This window comes from Herpailurus yagouaroundi, unplaced genomic scaffold (genome assembly GCF_014898765.1).
Source record: "Herpailurus yagouaroundi ecotype Mexico unplaced genomic scaffold, PumYag 210, whole genome shotgun sequence".
NCBI classification, from domain to species: domain Eukaryota; kingdom Metazoa; phylum Chordata; class Mammalia; order Carnivora; family Felidae; genus Herpailurus; species Herpailurus yagouaroundi.
Window position 1 is genome coordinate 19996624 of NW_024412441.1, and position 26653 is coordinate 20023276.

Sequence of the window (26653 nt, forward strand, 5' to 3'; positions counted from 1 at the left end):
AAATAAAATAAAATAAAATAAAATAAAATAAAATAAAATAAAATAAAATAAAAGATAGGTAAGGTGAATCATGCTGAATTTCATGATTTTCAGTGTCAACAATAAGTACCTGCTCACCAATGTTAGTCACAACCTCTTCACATGACCCAATCCATGCAGTGTTCACAAACTTCTGACACTGTTACAGTAGTATCTTTATTAATATTTATCAAGTCATAAGTTTTACTTTTTGAAGGACTAAATTGGCCAAATGTTTAAGCTTAAATTAATGGTACGACATTCTAGGATAGTCTCTTGTCTAATATGTTAAACTGATTATCCTCCCAAAAGGTATGAACGTTAAACAAATTTTTGTGTATTTCATTACCAGTGCTATAATTTAAAGCAAACAAGTTCTAAACATGTGATTTTCAGAAAAAAGTGGTTCTAAGAGCATCTTTTAAATGTCATTTTATTACAGTTTTACCTAAGGAACAATAATCCTAATAGAAATTCACAGATGTGAATAAACTAATTCAAAGGTAGAATGTGCAAGATAACGCCTACTTAAGTTTACCTCATATTTTCTAAGATCCTGAATATTTAAAATTAGATTTAAAACCCTACCCCCATCAAAATACTTAATGTGCATGGTTCAAGAATGTGTATCTTTGGGGCGCCTGGGTGGCGCAGTCGGTTAAGCGTCCGACTTCAGCCAGGTCACGATCTCGCGGTCCGTTGAGTTCGAGCCCCGCGTCAGGCTCTGGGCTGATGGCTCGGAGCCTGGAGCCTGTTTCCGATTCTGTGTCTCCCTCTCTCTCTGCCCCTCCCCCCGTTCATGCTCTGTCTCTCTCTGTCCCAAAAATAAATAAAAACGTTGAAAAAAAATTAAAAAAAAAAAAAGAATGTGTAACTTGTAGATTAAATAGAGTTTTCATTCAGAATTGCAAATCTCAGAATTTACAGATGCAAGTTAATCTGCAAACAAGTATTAAGGCATCAGAGTATCTGGAGAAGTAAACCTACTAAACAAGTTGAGGTGGCTGATGATGAGAGGGGTGTTTTCTACACTTTCATCCCAGCCAGGTCTTAGGTGAACAAAACAGCTGATCGTTACAAACATAATCACATGCCCTTTACTTTAACTGGCTTCACAGCTGCACTTCTCAAACAGTGACCATCAGTGCATGAACCAGGGGTCAAAGGCAGAAAGACACTTTCTTAGCCTAAGAGGAGGATCTCTCTGACCTCTTTCCACATGTGTGTTCATCTAGCTCAACACTGTTGCAAAGGCTGAATTCTTTTCTGATAGCTTGATCCTATGCAACAATTAATGCTAAACCATACCTAAAAGAAAGGGATATGGGAAACATTATCCACGGGCTTGGCATTAATCTATTTGGGGTCCACGTTTATAAGTGAAAGCCCTAGAAAACTTGTACGTAACGTAATGAAACTTTCCATAAATTGGTGTTATGTTGAATAGGGAAAAGAACATTAGGTTTCACTTTCCCATGCAATGCTTCCACAAATAGCATATTTGGAGCTGGTGTGTTCAGCTAATGTTAGTTTAGATCCATCCACAGGTGCTCTCAGACTGTCATTCTGAGATCCAGCTTACGACACAGGACCATGCAGGGCTCATTTAATTTTGATTTATTCTCATCTTTGGCTGGGATACCCAATGTTACTTGAACTTTTGCTTATGCCAAACTATGAGCATTTATTTGTTTTAAATAACTCCTTTGTAATCATAATTTAAGGAAACTAGATCTGTGCCCTTAATGAAATTGTGATTTCAAACTCCTATTTATTCTCAAAGTGTGGACACTTGTCTGATCATTGGCTACTCCAAATGAAGCTTTTATCCATAAGATTGCTCCTGCACTACCCATACGCTTAAAAAATTCTGTTATTTAAGAATTTAATGTCCAGCCAGAATTCTGACAGGATGTAAGATGTAAAGTATATTATTTTCTCAATCTCTAGGCTGGGATAATGCTTGCTTATAAAATACCATGAATCCTGTTATAAGAACTGCTATGTGATTTTTTAAAGCTTTTTATTTAATTTGACATTAATGTATGAAGCACCTTCAAGATAAACACTGTACTGGATGCCAAAGATTAAACATGAATAAGACAGGGCACTAGCCTTACTAGGGGCTCACAGACTGTGAAAGAGAGATATGTGAGCCTAATGAAAACATAGTAGGATGGATGGACGGATGGACAGATGGACGGACGGACGGACGGACGGGTGGATGGATGGATGGATGGATGGATGGATAATAGATGGCGGGGGCATGCAGAGACAAGAAGTTCTGTGCAGAAACACAGAAACCAAGCCATTCCATGAGGAGCAGAGGTTTCACATAGGAGATGACAAAAGTGCTTTAGTGACAGTTGCCTTGATGGGGTGGGAGTGAGTGGATGCAGAAAATGTCTGGTATGGAAAAACCTACAGTAAAAGCATGAAGGCATGGAAGCCATGGTATATTGGGGGTGGGTGTGGGTGGGAATACAGCCATCAAGTTCAGAGTGGCTAAAGTGTAGTGTACCTGGATTAGTGTTGTGAGGTCAAAGCTAGAAGGGTGAGTTGACGTAAGATTGTGAAGGCTGTATGCTAGGTCCAAGTATTAGATTTTTTTTATCTCTATGTTAGTATTTTCTAGATTTTGTTTCTCAGAATACTAATTCCCTGAGCTATTTTGCGCGCACACACACACACACACACACACACACACACACACACAACCAAAACTTTTTTTTAAGTTCATTTATTTTGAGAGAGAGAGAGAGACAGAATGCAACCTGGGGAGAGACAGAGAGGGAGAGAGAAAATCCCAAGCAGACTCTGTGCTGTCAGCCCAACGCAGGGCTTGATCCCACAAACCACAAAATTATGACCCGAGCCAAAATCAAAAGTCAGGCATATAACCTACTGAACCACCCAGGTGCCCCCCAAAACATTTTTTGATCAAGTAAGTTTAGAAAATGCTACAACCTTAAGTCTCCTTTCAGAGATTCATAATATATATTTAGTGTAATGTATATTACACTGGGCTGAGTGTAATACCTCAGTAAAAACCATCTTAACTTAAATGCCATTTTCACATAACTATTGACATCCCTCAAAATTAATGTTCTATAGATTACACATGGGAATACTAAATGTTGTTCTAGGAAAGAAGGGAAACAGGAACTGCTGGAGTAAGAATGTAACATGATCAGATTTGTCTTCCATTTTCTCTTCATCAGAAAAATGTATTTTTTAGCAGTTCATGTCTGGTAAGATGTGAATGTTGCACTAAATTTGGAAGAGATGAATGGCAAAAAGCCAAGAGGTGACAAAATATAGGGATGTGGGACCCCACTCAAGAGACTATCTCAGAATAAAATTAAAAGTAATCCATGATGGGGTACATGTGGAATGACGGAAACATAACAAATGAGAAAGACTTCAAAGGTTAGCCTAGAGACCCAGTGTAAGGCACTCCTGTAGCCAAGACAGAGAATTTCAAAGAACTCTGCTCTGCAGAAAGACAGTATGATGGGTGCTGGTCATCTTAAGTATGGAGTGCCTACAAAAACATCCATAGGGGCACATCGAGAAAACAGTTAGACAGTGAGCATAGCGAAATGTATAGAGAAGTTGAATCACTATTATGCTGTATACCTGAAACTAAGGTAGCATTGTATGTTAACTATACTCAATGTTTTTGAATTTTAAAAAAGAAAAGAAAAGAAAGCAAGCAATTAGAAATATGGCTTTTCAGCCTAGAAGGAAGGTCAGAACTAGAGATACATATTGTAATCATACAAATGGTATATGAAGTCATTGGAATGGATAAAGCCCCTCCCCCAACTCTGGGGAAAATGTGTAGAACAAAAAGAGTATAAAATCCTGGATACCAACATTTCAATGTATAAAATACAAAATTAATTAATGTCTTATGTGACATTTTTTATACTGTCATCTGAAGGTATTTTTACTGTAATTTATTGTAATCTTAAGGATTATTGTAATTATTGTTCTGTTTTATATGATCCAGAAACAGAATATAGTGCTGAGCCTGACAGTGTTTTATATTGTTACTTTGGTCACTGCTACATCATGTAAAGGAATCAAAATATGGTTGGAACAGAACAGGATCTAATTAAATACACCTGAAGTCCAGAGTGAATCAGAGAATTGATCAAAGTCTTGCAGGTAGTTAGTCCTGTTTGCAACTAGCCCACTATTTAAAAATCAGTTCATTCCCCTCCATTTTATTGTTTCTAAGGCATGTGAGAATGCAAATGAAATCAAATAATTCACTCAAATAAAATCATTAACAGACATTAGAAAAGCATTTTGCAACTTTCACGTGTTCTCTTTTTAATTGCAATTGCTAAAGAATGTTAACAATATAAGCTATTTTTTCTTGATGTAGCTGAATTATGTTTCACTGGAACATCATGGGATTAGCCTGTATTCCTGGAAGGATGGTCAGGAAAAGCAATATCCTATATTAACAATGGCTCTATCATCCCACATGGCCAATCAACAAAGAGTTACTAAGTGCCTAACATTACTGAAGCACATCCTTACTCAGTTAAGAGACACCAGAGAAAGGAAGAGTAGCAAAATCACAACTGAAGTCAAGGAAGATTCCAACAGCCACCACTTAATTGCACATAATGATTTCAATTGACTGGCATGAAGTTCTTAAACACTTAAATATAGAATCCTTTAAAATCCACGTTAGATTTAACAGAATTTACAATTCTCTTCAGTGAGAGGAGAATAAAACCTTCAAAAATTATGAAATATTGCTGCACAACAACATGAATATACTTAACACTACTGAACTGTATACTGGTCAAGGGTCGCCTGGGTGGCTCAGTTGGGTAAGCATCCAACTCTTGATTTTGGCTCAGGTCACGATCTCATGGTTCGTGAGTTCAAGCCCTGCATCAGGGTCTGTGCTGAGCAGTGGCAGAGACTGCTTGGGATTCTCTGTCTCCCTCTCTCTGCCCCTCCCCTGCCTAGGTATGCATATGTTCTCTCTCTCTCTCTCTCAAAAATAAATAAATATTTTTTTAATTTAAAAAATGGTTAAGATGGTAAATTGTATGCTATGTGTTTTTTATCACAGTTAAAAATTTTTAAAGGAATTATGAAATTAACTTCACATACTCTTGTCCATAAAATGTTCCATATCTTACAAGGACTAGGGAGCTGGCCAGTATTCGCAGCTGGTGAGAAAGAAGTGGAACCTGAGATTAATTGATCAGACAATGCTGTTCAGGGCTTATTAAAGAGATGTTGACAAGATAAACACTGAAAAGCTAGTATCAAAGTGAAATAGTTAAAGAGGAGAGTAACACTAAGATCTGGAAGAATATGAGAGACTTATGAAAAGAATAATCAATAAGATATGGTATGGATAAAGAAGGAGAATCCAAGATCATTCCAGCACATGAGGTTCATACCCAGAAAGCATTTGTTACAAAAAAAAAAAAAAAAAAAAGACCTCGGCCTGAATGCTGCTTAACCACCAAGGTCTCAAAGATACCAATCTGAAATACATGCCAGAAACTTGAATCAGGAATTCAGATGAAGCCCAACCAACTCCAGCCTTTGTATAACCAGTTCAGCCATCAGGTCTTTTGCAGAGAGGCTACGCTACTCACCTCTCCCTGTGCCTTCTTCACTTCAAGTTTACCTGGGAAGGTGGAGGGACTAATAGAGAAAAGTAAAAATCATTTCACTTTCAATTTGATGGAACTAAAGAAACTTCTGGAGAGTGAGTCTCTTCTAAAAATTTGCTGTGCTCTAGGAAACGGTATAGAACTGAGAAAAATTAAACCCTTTACAGATTTTACGCCTTTAGGCAATCTGACAACTGCTGATCTTCCTTTCCTTTTGGATCTCAGTACTGCAGGCAACTCAGAAACTCTCCTGCTCTGATCTGTACAAAAGGTCATCTGGTATTTCCAGATCAATCTCTGTGGTGTTCCAGTTGCTAAAACAGCAGATTAAATTAGCATCCACAAGAACTGCAAGTCTCTACCCTCCACACCAACACTTGGGGTTAAAAAAAAAAAAACAAACAGGTGAGTCAGAATGCCATGAGTATACTGGGGTTGGAGACTCTTACTGTAATTTATAAAATAAAAAAAAAAAAAAGAAAATCCAAGTTTTTAATTAAAACCTTCAGAACCTTATCACAAAATATTTCTGCCTTTACTAATTAAATGGAATTTTTTCCACTTAAAAAAGGCATAGCCAATTTGTAGGGGTAAAATATATAAAATAGTACTTAGAAAAACAAAATGAATTTATTTTCATTGGAATGTATATATTTAGACTACCTTACTGTCTCTGTTCTTTAAATCTAAGCTTGAATATTTATTTTTCATTTAAAAAATGGGCATGTTTTAATTTCCAATCTAAGGATATTATGGTTACCAAAACAATTTATTTTATTTTATTTTTTTACTACTGCTAGCTACTTAATCTGTGAAGTACAGCTCAGGGGAAAAAATGCTGTCATAAAACCTGTTGGTATAAAGATAAGCAGTTTATTTAATATCTAATTAAATGTGGTCACCAGAGAAATCACAGCTTATGAAACTTTATCAGAAAAAGATTAATCCATTTCAGGCTTAACCCAAATGTCATAAGAGAACTCATGAATTTAGATAGGAATCCACTTATTATCCAAAGACATTTTCATATTGAGTAAGAAGAGCCTATATTACTGGTTATATTTATACTTCAGTCAAATTCATATATGTTGTAGCTATCATTGATTTCAGGGACAATTATCAAACTAGAATAATATAATAGGGAGCCCTTTCCTCTTTGTCAAAAATTTTTATAATTTTCTAAAAACACTTTATGAGTTTATAGACCCCATTCATTCAGAAATTCAAAAAATTATATGACTTGGGTCACTGTAATTAAAAAACAACTATCTAACAAAAAACTACTGAACACCTATTATATGTTGGACTCAGGCACTGGGGAAATGAGAATGGAGAAAAGGATTCTTTCTTTTGAAGGGCTCCCCAAAATCATGAGACAAACCCTTAAATAACCACTGATATAAAGTAACTACTATAGGGCTGAGGTTGCTTGTTTTCCCCCACTATCTATTCATCCCTTTGTCCATAATAAAAAGTATCTGGACATGTGGTGACCCAGAGTAAGGGATGAACACATTTCTCATCCTTCTTTGAAGCTAAGAAAGACAGGTGACTAATTGAGGCCAATGGGATACGAGAGAGAGAGAGAAGTCTGTGCTTTGTGATCCTTCCAGGTTAAAGCTTTAAATGACTGGATATTCCCTCCCCATTCCCCTTCCTCTTCCCTCAGAAGGAACCTGGGCCATCTTGGATCAGGTGGACAAGTGTAGCCCTCTTCTAGGTTATAAAGCTACAGAATAAAAGGAGCCTGCATCCATAAAAGGATGTCACAGAACAGAACCAGCATTCCACCTCAAATTTATAATGAAAGAAAAATAAGCTTTTATTTTGTATTTAAGCTGCCGTTTTTGGAATCTATCACATGAAGCGGCACCATGTTCCAATTAAGATCTAATAGATATGCTTCTTCTTCTGAGAGTTTGGTACTAGAAAATGTCCATTAAAAGGAAGAACCAATATGTGGTATTAAAAGCAAAGGACAGCTTGATTTCTAACTTTTTCATGAAAAATAAAACCCTGAATTATAACAGTAAACAAATTGTACATGAACAAAATACAAGTGAGAATTAAAATTGTGTAAATTCTTAGAGGAGAATGATTTAAGAAATTGGGGGGGGTATAATTTTTTGTTAACAAAATTGTATAGTCATGTGATGGAGTTAATGAAAAAAAAACTGACATAGTAAGAAACAGAATAGGTACCAAAAACTGATCACTGACATGTAGGAAAGGCTTAGGAAAACAGTAGTGATTACAGGTGAAATAATAAAGATCAAAGCAATTAGAAAGGAACTAACAGATATGAAAGATAAAGATGATTCAACAGAAGAGTAATTAATTCCTTTAAGAGGCAAATCAAAAACAGTGTGTGCAAACAATGTGTGTAAACACTTAATACAGGAAAATTCCCTGAACTGGAAGAATGAACTATTCTGGCAAGATTGAAAGAGCAATCCATGTTTTGGGAAATGCTAAGACATATTTTGATTAAACTGCAGAAGTTTAAAGAAATAATTCTTTAGGTATTCAAGCAGAAAGAACCATTTTCAAGAAGTAACAGGATAGCCATATTTGAAGAATATATATATACCAATGCTCAAGACAGTCTCCAAACTGGCAAAACCAAAGAAATATAAACAGAGATAGAGGTGAACAAAGAGAATGTTATCTGGAATGAAATTCATCTTATGTTTGTGGGACACTTTTTTCTGGATGGTAGGATTTGAGTTGATTTTTAAATTTCATTTTCTTCATTATTTAGATAATTTGAATGAGTATGTAATGTGTTAACAAAAACAATGAGTAAGTAAGCAGAAAAATATCAAGAATAAGATAGAAAGCAAATATACCAATATATTAATAGTGATCAATTCTGGGTGGTGGCTTTCTAATTTACAAATATATTATCATTTTCTGTAAGACGAACTGGACTTGAAGGAGGAATTTGGCAGGCAAACTAAGGAAGAACAATACTACAGGCATACAAGCAAAGCCAGACTATTATGAAAGAAAATGGCATGCTTAGGAAACAGCAAGAGGTCTGGTAAGTAGACAGGGATGAAGCCTGGGTAAGATTATATGCTATTATAATATTCATTTATATGAATATATTCATTTCCAGTCTTTATTTTTGTCCTTGATCTAACTAACATCATTCAAACCAGTTACAGTATGTTTGTCTCTATTTATCAGGTACAAAATCTCAAAGTCCAGACTTCAGGAACAAAATAATTAAGTACTAGATCTAACAGAATCCTATTCTAGGTGATAGTGCAAAGACAGATGAGAAGCAGAGCCTGTCCTCAAAGTGCTTACAATATATTTGTGAGACAAGACAAACAAAACAATAAATAATAATAAATAGTAATATAACACATAGTGACCTTATTGGAATTTAGAAGAAAGGAAGCTCTTTGGTGATTGGAGCAGACTATGGAAGTGCACAACTTAGGCCAGGTTCTGGAAGAAAGGATCGAACATTTTGATTTAAGATTTCCATCTCACAAGAAATTACATTATTTTATCCCTACCTACAGCTACATCACAATTCCATAAAGATGGAGTGTTTACCACTTGTTTCATACTGAATTATAAAGAAAAGATGGACTGAACAATCACTTATGCTAGAATATGGCTGTGGGGAAATATAAACAAGTAAGTAAAGTCTTATCTTGTATCAAAATAAATTCCAGATGCATAACTTTTCATCTAGTTCCTTTATGGTTTTACATGTTAGACTTAACTCTTTAATGTATCTATGGAAATAGCCTTTTTAACATTATTACAAAGGAAGAGATCAAAAGGAAACGAGATACAAAATTTAATTTCTACATTATAAACAAAGGTTAATCAAGAAAGGGGAGAATTGCTTCCAATATATTTAGAAAAGGTTCATCTTCTTAATTTTTAAAGAAACTCCTAACTCAGTAAGAAAAAATACAAACACTTCAGTGGAAAAATGGGTAAAGAATGTGAAAAGAAAATTACAAAAGATTATATATGATAACCTTTCTTCATTTTAGAATTGTAAATTAGATGTCCAAGAGTTTTTCCTTGAAAATATGATATCTATACAAATTTACTTATAAGGCTATTTATTGCAGAATAATTTAGCATAGTGAAAAAAAAACAAAAACAGCCTAAATGCCCAACAAAAGGGTTGTGTAAATAAATTATGGAATCTCCATAGGATAAAACCACTGAAGTTCCCAACTAAATGAGATGCAAAGACCATACGCTGAACGTTGCCAAAGACTGTTCAATGACATGGCAAAGTGGTTTTGGTATGTAAGGAAAATAGTTGGGAAAATAACCATATACGATAGCTTCACCCCAGTTCAATAAAGAAGGTCTAAGTATAGAAAAAGACCAGAAGGATCTATACCAAAATGTTAACTGTAACTACTTCCAGATTGCAGGATTACATGTGATTTTTTTTCTCTTTTATGTTCTTAATGTTATCCAAATTTTTTATAATGAAGACATATTACTCTCAAAATCTTTGCTGCCCTTTACAGCAAAATTTCTGGAAAGAGCTGTCTATATGTCATGTGTCTAATTCCTTCTCATGATTTTCTCTTAAACTCAGACTTTGGCCTCCAAAATGCTCATTGAGGTAACTGGTGACTTCCATGTTACTAAATCCAACACCAAGAATTGAAACTGATTAATTTCCTTCCCTTGTTGATACCATTTTCCTCCTGTCTTCTAGATACTGCACTGTTTTCTTCCTGCCTACTGATCCCTTCCTTTCTGTCTCCTTTGCTAGCACCTTCTCTTCTCACTAACCCCTTGATGTAGGAGTACATGAGGGCTCAGCCCTCTTCTTTAGCCACACTAATCTGAGGGACCTCATCCAGCCTCAAGGCATTATCACATGTATGCCAATGACTTCCAAATCTGTATCTTCAGTCCAGATACATATTCCTTCTCTACCAAATTCCACACCTGTGGCTCCAATGTATGTGTCTACTCATATCTACCTGGATGTCTAACAGATACTTGTCAAACTCCAATAAGCTCATATGAATTCCTGCTCTTCTCAAAAACCTGCTTCTATAGTTTTTCCCATCTCAGTTAAAGTAACTTCTTTCTTCCAGTTGCCCAAGTCAAAAATCTGTCCCCAATTCCTCTCCATCTGTCATCCAGCAAGTCAATTCTTGCCTGACTCTCCTCCAAATTATATCCAGAATCCAATCTTCTCATCATCTTTGCTACAACCTAGGTCCTATAATTACTATCATCTCCCCCCTTTCTCTGCCCCAGATTAAAGAAATCATCTGCCAAGTGATCTCCTGCTTCCATCTCTACCCATTATAGTTTATTCTCAACATGACAGCCACACTGATCCTTGTAATACTTAAGATAGATCATGACACTTTGTGCTCAGAACCCCTGAAGGGCTCCCAATTCTCACTCACAGTAATACCATGGTCCTTCCTGTGGCCTAAAGCCCTTATGTGATGTGGTTTCCTCTCCCATTCCCTTCCTCCTTGTATATTCCACTCCAGCACACTGTCCTCTTGGTATTATAGGGCAAGGAGGTGTGTTCCGTTTCCACTTGCACCTTTGCCCTAGCTACCCACTCTACTCCAGCTAACTTCTTCTTTCTCCAGGTACCTCCTGCTAACGTTGCCTCACCCTCTTGTGGTTCACGTTTCAATTTCTTAATGTGGATTACTTTATCTACTCTTTTTAATACTGCAACCTGCTCCCTATCCTCCAAACCTGTCTATCTGTACCCCTCTACAGGTGTAAACCCAGCCCCGTTTACTATGCTGTGCTTGCTCCCTTTTCTGAAATACTAACCACAAATTATAAAAGGGTAAGAAACAGTAATACTAACCACAAACTATCAAAATGGTAAAGGAATAATCAAGATAGGTTATGCTGAAGCAAGGAAGGTTCCTCTGAAAACTCGTGTTTAAATTACTTTGATGGCATCTGGAAAAGGGTGGCGTGACCCTGAGGGAGGGACTGTCCAGAGGACCTAACCTACAGGAATTAATAATAAAACACAAACATAGGTGAAATATCCAGCAATTTGAAGTCCCAGTGGGCACACCTAATGCTAAGAAGTATAAGCTATTGGAAGGTTGACTTATACATCAACCCAAGGAAGGGTGAGAGCTGTCCAAAGATGGGAAGCCTATCCCAGGAGGTGGTAATTTCCCTCTTAGCTGTGGGGGTTGAGCACAAACAGGATGAGCCTCAGTAAGGACGTCACAGAGAGTAGTCAAACATCCCACAGGAGGTTTGGAGTAGACCTTCCCTCGCCCATGCTCTCTCTGTGAGATTTTCAAGACATCCAAGAACGAGGGGGGGAAGGGAGTGGCTGATCTATATTTGTTTCCAGGGCTTATGTAGATCAGTAACGGAATGCACACATTTTCCTATTTTCTACTGTTTAGCCTTCTGTCACACAGATAAAGAGTCAACCATTTACTGTGTATTATAGGCATGCCACTAGCTATGTGGACCCAAATGCTATGTAACCAGCAATATTTCTGAAGGATATGTCTCCAAGACAACAAATAAACAGAGCTCTGGATAAATGTGTGGACTGTGTTTACATAAATTATGAAATAACGCATTACCATGAACAAGTCAAACATGAATCATGACAGAAACAAGATCCATGAAGCACAAAATGACATATAGAGAAAAAGGGCCAAAGGGACATTCTGGAAATCAGTACCTCTAAGAACCCCATGTATTCCAAGTTATTTCAAATCCATTAAAACTTAATTCACATAGCAGAAAGTTTGAAAATGTGGTCTCTTCCCCACTCTCCCTTGGCCCCCTCACCACCCTCCTCATTCCCAAGTCCTCATGCTACAGCTGGCATCACGTGGCCAGAGAAACAAGCATCTGCCTGCAGCACATACACAGAACACCGCACACACTGCCCCGAGGCCAGAGTTTCTGCTCAGGAAAACCAAACAAAGGAGAACAAGGAAAAAGAGGCAGAGCACATAACATCCCTGGCAGAGACACCGCCTGCTTTGGCTTTTGTTTCTGAGGCCAGCATATAGCTCTATGGTTTATTTTACATGGGCTGTGTTTACATACATCAGTAAATATGGTTCCCATTTCTCTTTGTAACGGCAGCTATAAATTATATGTTGGAAGTGTTTGGCTTTTCTCCTCCCATAAAAGGTTTTGCAGGAATTACTGAGGCCCCAAGGAGAGGAGGTCAGTGTTTGGAGGGGAGTGACTTCCTTCACCCATATCCTTAAATTAATTAACTAATTCAATAAATACCTATTGAGCACAAACTATGTGCCAGGCACAGTTAGGGAAACTTCAGTAAACAAACTCCAGTAAAAACAAAACAAAATCCTTGCTTTTATCACATGGATATTCTAGTAAAATTCACCACCTCACCTCAATTTCCAGATTCTGAACTCTCAAAACATCTAGGGCTGAGCATATTAGAAGGTAAATGTGGAGTAAACATACCTACTATAAATAATAATATTATCATTATTGAGTTATTGTTACTGTGGATTTTTAAGAGCTTACTATGTGCCAGCCACACTATTCTAAACACTGTACAAGTATTAACTTATTAAATAGTCATACAAACGCTATCAAATGCTATCAGGTACTGTTTATCGAATTGTGTCCTTCACAGTTATAAATTTTAGATAGAGATAGGGTCTGTACAGAAGTAATCAAGTTAACAATGAGGTCATTATGGTGGACCCTAATCCAGTATGACTGATGTCCTTACAAAAAGGGGAAATTTAGAAAGACACACACATAGAGAGAAAACAACATAAAGACACGGGGAGAAGACAGCCATCTTCAAGCCAGTAAAGCTAGGCTACAACAGATTCTCCCTCACAGCCCTCAGAAGAAACCAACTCTGCCAACACCTTGATTTCAGGGTTCTGGCCTCCAGTCCTGTGAGGCAATTAATTTGTTGTTCTAAACCAACCAATTTGTGGTACTTTGTTAAGGCATTCCTGGCCTACTAGTCATGATTCCGTGTCACAGATAAAGCCACTGAGACACAAGGTCATCTGGCTAGCCAATGGACTGACAGTCAAAGTCAGAAGATCTAGCTCCAGAAACCACACTCCTCATTCTGTTCTAAAATCAGGCCAATTACTGCAGACACAGGTCCCAGTCAGTATCACTTCTCAACACCTCTGTTGATCCTAAAGCCTGACCTTTGGCCAAAATGGAAAACTGCGACGTCCAGGGGCGGCTGGCACGCTGCTTGTCACGCTTGCAGCCACAGGACAGAGTGTGTGACTGGCAGCAGGGAAACTGCACTCTCATCTACCATAAAGGTATTGGTAACGCTGGTTAATCATGTGGGTAAGTGATTCTCCTCCTCGGCCCAATTAAACATGCTATTTAATACTGTGTGGCTTCAAAGAGATCTATTTCAGTCAGTCATTCTAAATACTACCTGGAGGGGTGCCTGGGTGGCTCAGTCGGTTAAGCGGCCGACTTTGGCTCAGGTCACGATCTCACGATCCGTGAGTTCGAGCCCCGCGTCAGGCTCTGTGCTGACAGCTCAGAGCCTGGAGCCCGTTTCAGATTCTGTGTCTCCCTCTCTTTCTGCCCTTCCTCTGTTCATGCTCTGTCTCTCTCTGTCTCAAAAATAAATAAACGTTAAAAAATAAAAATAAAAAACAAATACTACCTGGAAATTTTAACACTTTTCCTCAGCCCATATCTTGTTGATTTTATATTTCATTTAACTAGAAATAAAGCTCAAGTGTGATATGTTCCACTACAGGTAATAATAGCTCAGGAAAGCCAAATGCACAGGAAGAGAGAAAATTCGATCCCAGACTTGGCAATAAAATCTCAGGAGGGGGCTAAGCATTAAATAAGAGAGAATCATGTCACTCAGGCTTTGTGATATTAATCCAGGATAATCTCAGTCTTCAAGATTTCCATTATTTCTAACAAATAAACACCAAAAAACTTCCGGAACTTCATTCTTCCTTTCCCTTCCCCCCATCTCTCTGCCTCTCTCGCTTTAGCTCACACACACACACACACACACACACACACACAACCACTTCCAATACTATCATTTCTCTATCTTGTTTGCTTTTGTCATTTCAGAGGTATTTCTAGGAAGAGTAATATAGCCAATATTTACTGAATGCTTACTATATTGTCACTGTGCTAAGTACATGACATTCTTCAACTCATCGATTGACTCCTCTTTCCAGCAACTCTGACACATAGATATTATCATTTTCTCCACACATAAGAAAACTGAGGCCCAGAGAAGTTAAACCACTTGCCCTGGGCCACATGTCTAATAAGTGGGAGAGCCAGGATTTGAACCTACACCTTGCAGAGCCATCAGGATCCCACCTGATGTATGTGAAAGCTTGCCCAGGATTTCCAAACAAGAACGAACGAACTACAAAAGAAGAGGCTTTTGTCATTGGACTGTTAAGTGATACTTTTTCCAGGGTAGGAGAGGTTCTTGGATTATATACCATCTTTTCAAGTGGCTCCAAACACAGAGGCCTCAGGCTCTTGATTAGCCCCAGGTTTGGAGTCAACACACATAAGGTTGCAGTTTAAGAGAAAACAGCCCCATAATCTGTCCAGATGCTTTCCGGGAGAGGAAACTTTATGAGAACTGAGAAAATATACAGGGAAAGTAGAGGGGACTTGCTAATAGCCTCCCTCCGGGTCTCACCCTCAATGCCTCCATCATTGGGAGTAGTTTACTACCTTATGGCTAGAAAATGTGGTTTTATAATATGAACCCAGAGAGGAAAGGGGGTGGAAAAGGACACCAGCACCTTCACACAAGACACATTTTAATATGCTTTCTTCAAAGTTTTCAATAAAGGGTTATAGAAGCTGAAGTTATTTTTAAGTGACTAAGTGCTTTACCTTTCAGGGCCTTGCTGGCTGAACATAAAAGTACCAAAAAAATATGGAAACATTTCCACTTGCCAGCCTTCATTTTGACCTTCAAAATGACCCATGTATAAGATGGAAAACAAGTCCTTTCATATCTGAGATCAAAGTTGTGGGTCTTCCCTCTTTTAAGTCTACAGGGTACAAGTTGTGTACGTCCTCACTCCAGGAACAGATAGCACGGATTACATGGGGAGGAGGAAGCACAGAGGAGAACCATCTGTGCTGGTACTAAGCCCACCCCCCCGCTCCCCCCGCCGCTGTCCCACTGCCCCACAAGATGTGGCCTCTTGAAGGAGGATGGAAGTGATGACGATGGGGAGGATGAAACTACAACAGTCAGGGAAACCGAGTCTCCAATCTGGACATACATCCTCATTTCATCAATGAACCAGCCATCAGATAGCATGCTTCCATTTGAAAACATTATACATCTCAAATGTAATTAAGAAATTTAGACTGGCATGAATATGTAATGTACACATTGCTCTGCAGATGCCTTTTCCGTCCGACAGGCTGGTGCAGACTTTAATTTGGAAGAAATCCATTTTCATACAAAGGTAACCAAGAGTGACAGGAAATAGGAAGCCTACATCATTTATCTTCTGTGAACTTAGAAAAAAAAAATCAGTTAATTGCTTTTCTAGGAAGCTATTTTGTGGAATCACGGTGCTTTATCTTTCTGTTCTTTTTCATGGTATAAATGGTGATTTTAAAATGCCCATTGTGAAAATGCTGATTAATCAATACATCTTCAACTATTTACTTATTTTAAAAAAATTCTGACCAGCCAAAAATGGTGTCTCTGTTCTTGTGGATGAATTATCAACCACTAGGAAAAGTCCTAATATACACACAGTCTATTAATTGATATTCAAATTGAGGTATCTCTTTCCTCATCATTGATTAAACTAAGAGCAGCAGGTCCTGCGTTCTCTCCTTCCTTCCCTGGCTTTTCAGATGTGTTCTATTCTCAGCCATCAGAGCCCTCTGTGAGAGTGGTCTTAAGTCACCGCTACTTATTAAATTAATAACAAAAAGAAACTAAAATGTGTATGTTTTGGAATACCAGTGAAGCTGTAACTTGCCGAACAAACTGATTTCATAGCCCATGAGGCCCATATTCCCGTGCTTTGTCTCAGTGGCACTGCATATTAGGCTTTTTTATAGGATTGTCCCATTTCTGTCTTCCTGTATCACCTAGCATATACATATGTATTTTTAAATTCTACCAAGTTTGAGGCCAATATAAACTACTCTTTTCAAATCTAAAATTATCATTTTAACAATAATTTTGTATTATTCCATGATAATGAATATCCCTGATATTCATATGGAAATGGATATCCATGATATCATGATATCATGATAATCATGATAACATGATATCATGGATATCCATATCATGGATATTATTCCATGATAATGAAGGATAGATACAGCATGAAGCTAATGACGCATGAGCTTCAGGGCCTCTTAAGTGAACATTCCTCCAAGGCCCCAGGAGGGGCTCTAGCAATGAGTTAAAGCATGTTTTTGTAAAAATTTCAAGCATAAGATAATTTTTTACTCCTTTTTTCCTAACGAAAACTCCCAAGACAGTATTTATTTTAGGTCCCACAAAACCTATATCTACTCCTAGGTTAACAGTCCCCAGTGTCTGGATCTTGAATTACATGTAAAGGGCAAAACATCAATTTTGTGTGTGTATGTGAAACAAAAAATTTTCTTCAACTGCAAATAAGATTTAGTGTGCCCTACCCAAGAATGTTCTAGAACACATGCTGCAGTCATTTCTTATGTCCCTCACCTAACGCTAGTCACCCTTCCGAGTGGCACTCCAGGGAAGGCTCACTTAATGAGGGATGGCATCAAGAATCAAAAATTCAGCTATAACAACAAAAATATGTTTTTCATTAAACACAAAACTGTGCTGGGGAAAACCAGCCAGGAGACAGGTGTATCAGTTAAGGAACTCCCTTGAGGTCTTTAACTTCCACATCAAATTGCACTGAATTTTTCCACACTAATTACCTATTATTGAAGACTGAAGAATTATAACAAATAATTCGCCATGGCAGCAGATAGAGTGCAGATGTTGTAAGAAAAAGAATGAAAAATTTCATGAAGTATAAAATCAGGCAAAAGAGATTCACAAATTCTCAATTTTTTAAAATAACATTGAATAGTTTTCTACCACAAGGATTATGAAGGTGAGGAAATTTTCTAGGACTAGAAGGCCAATTTTAAATTTAGTTTGGACTGTACGTGAGAGAAATTGCAAATTAAAAGCTAAGTGCTGGAGTCTAATTTATTCAATTCATGTAAATTTCTTGCACATAGAGATCACATCTTAGATTTTTTTTTTTCAATTTCTCACATCACATTACACCTAGTCATTGATTTGATTTCTTATGAGGACTGTACCTACACAATGCCATACAGCTATATTTGCATCTCCCTTGTCTTTACGTCATTTTTACCTAACACTTCCTTTCAGCCCCCAAAACCTTCACACAGGCATAAGTCTTATTCTACACCTAATGCCCTGGGAAAGTATAGTCAAATCAGGAAAGTTCCTTTCAGGTCACTGCCTCTGTAAATTTCCCTAAGATAATGCATTCCTTACCTCATTGAAAATTAATGTCAGTACTATCAAGAGAACATTTTTATATAGGTATTGTCTGCATAAAAAAAAATATGCATTAATATTTCTTGTTTGCCACATTTGTTTTATTCTCTCCAGAAAATAAAGGTAAATATCCCCATAAAAGTACAAACTGATTAGCTGATAAAATTCTTCAGTTTCTGTGCTATGATTATAGATTTTATAGAGATGTCCTATAAATAATGATATACCTGCAAAAGGGTATATATAAAAGGGTCTCTCGGAGTACTATTAAAACAAACAAACAAACAAACAAACAAAAAAACTTTTTGAGTCTGAAAGATGGAAAATGTAACTTATAGATACTATTCTGCTGCTAACTGGGAAAGATTCATTTTCTTATTATAATAGACCGATTAAACACACAAGTGTTGCAAAATTCAAATTATCATATTTTCCATAATATGCAAAGTTTTTTGCTAAAATAAGGACTGTACATCTCTCATACCAAAAACAAAAAAACCAAATCCACCAATTAAAACTTTGTTTTACGAATGACACTTCTTACCTTTTCCTAACCACGCTTGATTGGCCTCTTTAGAGTATTCAGTATAGAATGTTAGAAAGGAAGCAAGCTGACTGGCTCGATGTCAGTACATGGGGGAAATGAAACACTTCCTTTTTAAAAGCTCTAATTTCTCCTGGTATGACTTTCTATCCTAGGCATTTCCCTCTTTCTGTGATTACTGAATCGTAGTACAATGTGTCATTCCCAATCTGGGGTCTTGGAAGGGCGTCCTGAAAGTGTCCATGTTATTAATGACATACCCAAAGCCTAATGAAAACTGTATAGTTATCTTCATAGGATTATACTGGCTATCAAAAACTGGCTTTTAACCAGGGCTTTATCAACTCATTGAGTTACAAAGTAAATAAATAAATTACCACCTAATAAATTTGAAGTTTCTTTGGCACATAAAAATCATTTTAACAGGGAATCAATTGGGATTACAATTATAAGGGATTCCTGGTGGTTGCAGCCACCTCTGTTCAAGGATAAGCCATGTTTAATTTGCCAGGTCATTTGATGACAACAAAAATCAAAGGGCTTGATAAATTCATTTTGTAAAGTGATATTAATGTGTGTTTCTTACAAACTTTTAAAAACATAAATGCTTGCAGAAATTATGTGTTGCTTCTATTAATTCCTAAGAATACTTTATGGGATCCATCATAAATGAATAATAAAAGGAGTTACTAATATACATGTCACTTAATTTCTTCTTTAGAACCTGTATAAACACCTTAGAGTAAAAAAATATATATCTTCTCCTTCAAGGGTAATATGTTGATCTCCCAACTGGTGCATGGTGCTTTCTGAAGTGATAGCTCAGCTCAGAAATGATTAACTTCAGCCTTGTCAGACTCCCAACAAGAAACATCAAATCATTCGTGTTTCATTTGGTTATTAAATCAAATTAAAATATACAGAATATCCTGCAGTGTTAACTCCATCTTTAAAAATGACTGTGTCAAAAAGAAAAAAAAATGGACAGTTCTTAAATCCAATGCTCCAGAATTCACATTTTATGTTTGTTAATATACCACATCACAGCAAAACAAAACAAAAAAAAATGCGCAGGCATACTTTTTCATGTGCTCTTGACAACTGTCATCAATTTGTAATATAGTCTGAAATGTGGTTCTTTAAGACAAAACTTCATTTTCCATCCAGATTTACTGTTCAAGTGAGTAATCATGGCTTCTTTGCTACCCCTGTGATTATGTGATTTGCCTTCTTGAATTCTAATATTCTATACATCCAATATACATATTTTATAATGCAATAAATACTTTCAAGATAAATAAATAAATAATTTCAAATAAATAAATTCAAGATGCAAACCAGAACAATCTGAACTAAAAGATTTCATTCTCTTCATATAACCTAAGATCATTTTTATAGGACAAGGAGAGTTCTTACTTGATTCAAATCAATTAATCTGGATTTTAAATATTATAATATGGACAAGACTTTGATACATTTGAATATGCACCATACTTAATATTAAGTCTTTTTTTTAAGTAGGCTCCATGTCCAACATGGGGCTCAAAGTCACAACCCTGAGATGAAGACCTGATATCAAGAGTCAGATACTCCACCAACCGAGCCACCCAGGTGCCCCTCAATATTGAGTCATTTAATAGTTACTTTAAAAATCATTATGAGGTTTACTTTGTGAAGTCTGTGCTGGAACATTCCAAAACTGACAAAAGCGTCAAACTTCTGAACTCTTTTACATAAAAATTAACCTCTTTATATATAGCCTTTACAATACTTTTATTTCCAATATATAGTATCTGTGTCAACACTGACTCATTAACAATACAAAAAAAAATCCCTTGAACTATATTGAAGGAGACATTCCTTTCCTGAATGAATGTACACACATAACTGCATGTGTTGGAACTTAAAAATAATTTGGTGATAATCAATTTGAGAAAGTTGATAGGAAACCATTATTTATGTGTACATCCTCCTTTAGTGATTGCTACAAATCCTACCATATGGAGTTGTTCACACACTGAAATAAAGAAGCATGGGAGTTTAATTTGTAATCGTCCAGTGGTCACTTAGAACTGCTCAGATGTATGTAGGTGGTATTGAGAAAACTTACCTCTCCTTGCTTGGGGATGCTGAACTTGGACAGCTTGGCCTTGGCTCTGGTGGACTCTGGCTTGGTGGCCGGGACTCCCCTGTATGACGTACAGTGCACACTGGTTTCTGTGGATGACTTAAGCTTTGGAGACTCATCAGGAGCCTGATCTTGGCCGTCCATCGGCCGCACATATGCAGTTGGTTTCTGCTGAACCAGGCTGGGTTTTGAAGCCAGGGATGGAGGAAAGTTCTGAACACAGTGTCCACTGCTGCTGTGCTTGGCTGCCATAGCAGGTGGCCTTTCCTGGGTCTGAAGACCCACCTCTACATTGCACACTTGCTTGGCTCGTGGCTGCTGTCTGCCAACACCATCTCCAAGCAAGGTCCTGAGAGAGCCTTGTGCTGAGTTGGAAGAAGAAGAAGAAGAAGAGGAAGATGAGGATGAGGGGCTCGACACAGAGTGGTTAGGTTTTTTATTATGGTTCTTTGGGTTAGCAGATCTGTTCAAATCAAGCAACCTGGGTCCGTGCTTACTTGCTCTCTGTTGGCCATCTGATGGTGGGTGCCCAGCCTTCTGCCAGCCCATGGTGCCCCTCTTACTCTGCTGCACGGGGACAGCTGCTGGTGTGGAAGATGCAGTGCTACAGACAGATGAGGGCTGGGTCTGGGCTCTTGAATCTGCAACAAAATGTTCATCGATCTTGTTCACAGGAGCCTGAGGAACCCCAGGTTTGGGAACGCCAACGAGATGACTCTGATTAGATCTATCAGTTAAAAAGTCTTTCATTTCATCGTAATTGCCTAAAGTATTCTGGATCCGGTTGGAGAGCTCATCTCCCTTGTTCGTCTGGAGAAAGAGAAACACACGTACCCTCTTGTTAGAGACAACAGAAACACAGGAAACAACGGAGAGGTGCCATTATTGATCACAGTAGGCTTGTCACATTCAGAATAAGAGTTGGGGGATGACATCAAAACTGTCCTTTGCTGGGGCGCCTGGGTGGCTCAGTCGGTTGAGCGTCCGACTTCAGCTCAGATCATGATCTCACGGTTCGTGAGTTCGAGCCCCGCGTTGGGCTCTGTGCTGACAGCTCAGAGCCTGGAGCCTGCTTCAGATTCTGTGTCCCCCTCTCTCTCCGCCCCACCCCTGCTTGTGCTCTGTCTCGGTCTTTCAAAAATGAATAAACATAAAAAAAAAAAACAAACCTGTCCTTTGCTAAAGAAGTCCATCCACACTCTGTATCATGCCAGAACCAGGAAGCTGTTAAGAGCCTTAGACTACATCAAAAAGGAATCTATCCTTGGTGGTGTGCTACAGCTAAGGAAATCAGAAAATTACCACTGTAGCTGCACAAAACAGTCTCAATTAAGACTTTCCAGGATTAGGTTTTCTTTTCTTTTTTATAGTCCCTTTGGAAGCTTTTCTTGAAAATTCAAATTTGGCTCAAATTGTTCTGCTGCCAATTTCTAAATATATAATTATTCTTGTCAGAAACCCAGAGGGACAGGCAAAAGAAGTCAGAGTAAAGCTTAAAATGAACATGGGGCTAAATGTGCAAGAAGCCACCAGCCTAAACTATCCATAGTTCTGTGCAGCCTCAGATATTAGTGAAATCTTGGAAGACCTTTCATTTTGGAAGAGAAGCTGTATCTCTGACCTTTGGTATAAATGAGAAGCAATCCAGCAGCTTTTTTCTCATCACCCTATCAGGTACCCTGATTGCAGCATGACCCATGTGTGGCAAATGTTACCAAACCTCTTTATATTTCCTAATAGCTGAGAAAAAAACATAACAAGTGGCATTGACTTTGAAAATCAATGCAGAAATGAAGTCTATATACTATTGATAAAAATCACAGCAAACAGCTCTCACTATTAAGCAAAAGTTATATTTTACTGAGGGAGCAGGCAGTCAAGTCGTGTGAACTCAACACCAAGATCTGTGATCTGAGAAGACCTCATTTTGAGCGGCTGAGCTGTCTTCCTGGGCTGACCAGGCAGAGAGCCAGCTGAAGTTTGGTTGGTCGACTCTTCCAATACAGACTGAAAGTAGAGGTACAAGTGAAGGTGAAGATGAACAACAGAAAACCATCTACCTTGTAGGGTTCACTGAAAAGGGAGTAACTCGAATTAAATGCACCATCATCCTGCTGAGTTTCCTGATTTCTTCTTTCTCGTTCTTTCCTCCGTAACACATTTCTATCTGGTTCATAGACGCTGCATCAGGAGAAAGAAAAGAGAACAACCACATAGGAAAAAGTTAAAGGCTAAAGCCCAGTCAAACATTCCCCTGAGTGCAGAAGTCTGGGTCATGGACAAATGGTGATGATAAGAACATGGATCAGATTAAAGCCAGTCTAATCAAGCAGTATGAGCTTGGGTGTCTGATAATTACATTCTTTAGGAGCAAAAGAAAATCCTTAGGACAAGTTCCAACCAGTACTAGACCTCTCTGCCTGATATGTAAAACAGGAAATATCTAAGCAATTTTGACAGGAGAAGACTGAAAGTAATCTTAAGGCAGACAGTAATTACAGTGATGTGTAAATAGAAATTATGAGCATATTTCCTCTTAAGACATAGCCTCTGAGTGTTATATGGGAATGCTTCTGTTCTTGTCTTTCTTTCTTTTTCTTTTTTTTTCTTTTCTTTTTTTTTTTTTTTTTTTTTTTTTGCATGGCTGTGTTTCTGTAGTGATTCTTTCATTAACTAGCTCCCTAAAGAGCTGTTAAAACTCCATGCTGCAGTGGTTTTCACAGTTATGAGCCTTCTTCTGATCTCTGCTAATCAGTCAAGTCGTCAAACTACTACTGAATCAATTCTTCCTTCTGATGTATTTGACACTATCACTCCTAACTATGAAAAATGTGCCAGGAGGAAGGGGCGCAGGCAACGAAGGGAGAGAACGGAAATTGAATTATGGTGTGTCATCAAGGATCTCAGCCTTTTTGTTAAAGAATATTAATATCTATTCTCCCAAAATACAATTATGAAGTGACCAGACACCAGATAACTGGGAGGACTAAGGGAGTGTTCCTTCCCCCTCATAAGGAGGAAATAAAGGGGCTAATTCAACTAATAATAAGGAAGTGACCCTTTTACTGAAGGAAGGAAATACACATGTTTTTTTCAGCTTGGTACATAAAGTAAATCTGGCTCAGTGGAGACAACATACCTGACATGTCCCTCAGAATGAGCACTGTCTTCATTTCCTAGCAGAAGCATTTTAAGTGATCTTGTTCTGCTTAGAGCTCCCACTTGATCTAATGCACAGATGCCTGAGCTGGGAGCAAGGACAACCACCTACTGACTGTGGTTCTCCCATAACCAGCGACATGATGATGGGAAAGCCACACAACCTCTCTGCACCCCAGTGTCTTCATTATAAAACAGGGATGTTTCATGGCGTTGTAAGGTTTAAACGTGAAGGTAATCTACAAAATGGCTTTGGAATAGCTTTAGGTGCCCAAACTCCAATGTACTGCTTTTAAATGTTGTTAATAATGAAAGGATCTGTGGGTTCATAGAAATATATGAAAGAATGAGATCCTGTTTTGTTTGGTTTTGTTTTAGCTGAATTGCTATCTTGAGTATAAGAGAATATTTGTGTCATGTAGCTACAGAGGACACAAATAAAATGATCATAAAATACATATTGCTTATCCTTCTAGCTCTGCCCGGGTGGATAGAATATACTTTAAATTCGCTAAGGGGCAATGCTAAATATGCTTTCAGCAAGGCTGGGAGAACACCTAAGGAATTTCATTTAAATTTAAGATTAGGAAATGTTAAAATACCCAGAACATATCACCTATTAGCATTTTAATTCATCTTTCGTACGTTACCCAAAGTTATTAGATAGGGGAGTCCAACCAGTGACCTTCACATAAACGGAGGCTGCAGCCACAGCCTTACCAAATGAGAGGCTCACAGCTCTGACACTGCGATCACTAAGAACTCTCTGGATGGCTATAGTGATAGTGACTGGCATAAGGAAGGCATAAGATGAAAATGACACTCTTATTCACAGAACCAGGCTTCAAGTTCAAAGAAGAGGCTATGATTGCCCTGCCCTGCTTGTGGACATTCGCAATATGAGACTGCAGCTTTCACAAACATTCCATGGATTTCAAATGGAGACTGCTCTGACAACACATGACTCATGCTGTGGATGGGCATGAAGTGAGCTTTAACCAAGGGGACAAATCGAGTTTTACTATGAACTTGCTAACTTTAGGACCCAAACCAGCATTTGGCAATCAGAAAAATAAGCTTGCATACCATGCACCGTACTTCTTCCCCTCTCCAGCACACACAGGTATCTGCGAAGCACCAACTATGCAGGACTCCATGCACAGAGACTTCCATAAACATGCTTGCTGCCCTCAGGCAAGGTCAAACCAACCAAACACACAAGACTGGTATGATGCATGAAGTGGCCTTATGTAACATGGAGCAGGCAGGTGGTCATTTAGGATGATTTCAGGACTTCTGAGAGGCCCCCATACCCAAAATAATACCTCCTACATCTGCTGGCTGACGACTGAAATTCCACAACTAGAGAGTCATTCCTCTGGCTTAAGATGTCTTCACCCCTGTAAAAAATGTAGACACCACAAGAAGGGGAAACACTTTAACCTGATCAGCCCTTGGTATCTGAATGTGTATGAGTTTGTCAGCATTTTTGCCAAAGGCCAATGGGAAAGGGCACAGGACATCAGGGTCCAAATATGAGGCATGACAAAAAAAAAAAAAGGAGGGATGATGTAGAATATAGCAATGAAAACAAATTTATAAAACACTGCCTACTTTGCAACATGGCTTAGATGTTTAGCATTAGGCTGAAAGCAAAAATCAATTAGGCAGATATCAGACTTACTGTATTTTCCAGGGTCAGGGAGTAAAAATCACTTAAAAATATGGAGAAGTTGGGAGGTGAGAGGCAAGCTGCTCCTCTTTAAACCTGCTTCATTCCCCAATCCATTTAAAGATAACCAAAAGCACTCCAACATGCACACCAGTGCTGGCTAAAGTTCTCTAATGAGGTTCTACCTGCATACCCAGCCTATAGCTTCTACTACTAAGAAAGACTGAACACCCTCAGGACCACCTACACATAGTCTACTAATAAAAATGCACTGGCCATTGGAGTGTGTGGGTGACTCAGTTGGTTGAGTCTCTGTCTGACTCTTGATTTCAGCTTAGGGCATGTTCTCATAGTTCATGAGGTTGAGCCTCACATCAGGCTCAGAGCCTCACATCAGGCTCTGTGCGATAACATGGAGCCTGCTTGGGATTCATTCTCTCTCTCTCTCTCTCTCTTTCTCTCTCTCCCTCTCTCTGCCCTTCCCCTCACTCTCAAAATAAACAAATAAACAGTTTTTTTTAAATGCACTGGCCATCTTTCACAGGATAGCCATGATGCTTGTGCCATGCAATATCTTCCATGCCACCAGATGAAACCAGAATGATCAAAAATGACAATCATCCCCACCTTCTCCGGAAGAGAGCAAAGGAAACCCAAAAAGAGAGCTAATACGTCTTCAATGCTTTCCCTTTGGTTTCTCTTCCCCAGCCTCCACTGAACATTTATCCCTTCCTAATGGTGACCCTCCTGGTTCCTCATCCTTAACTAGAACCACAACCCTTACCTGTCATGTCAGGCCTAGGAAAATGTCACCTGCTTAATGCAAATGTCATTGTAGAGAAAGTCTGGACTTACATGCCCCATCTTTCTCTAAGTGTCTGAAATTTTATCTCTTTGGTCAACACTAAATGTTTAACTCATAAAGACAGTATCT

General features: G+C 38.2%; 1 protein-coding gene across 1 annotated transcript in view; it reads right to left on the bottom strand.

Annotated features, from left to right (window-relative positions):
- The window catches only part of AFF3 (ALF transcription elongation factor 3), a 451465-nt gene extending 425024 nt beyond the window's left edge, over positions 1-26441 (bottom strand). Inside the window, exons 1-5 of the mRNA XM_040453633.1 lie at positions 26392-26441; positions 25373-25483; positions 22949-23069; positions 21386-21698; positions 20871-21253 (exon numbers count right to left, since the gene is read on the bottom strand). Of these exons, the coding sequence (XP_040309567.1) occupies positions 20871-21253; positions 21386-21698; positions 22949-23069; positions 25373-25483; positions 26392-26441 (978 nt within the window). The remainder of the gene's footprint in view (positions 1-20870; positions 21254-21385; positions 21699-22948; positions 23070-25372; positions 25484-26391) is intronic.
- Positions 26442-26653: the final 212 nt, after the last annotated feature.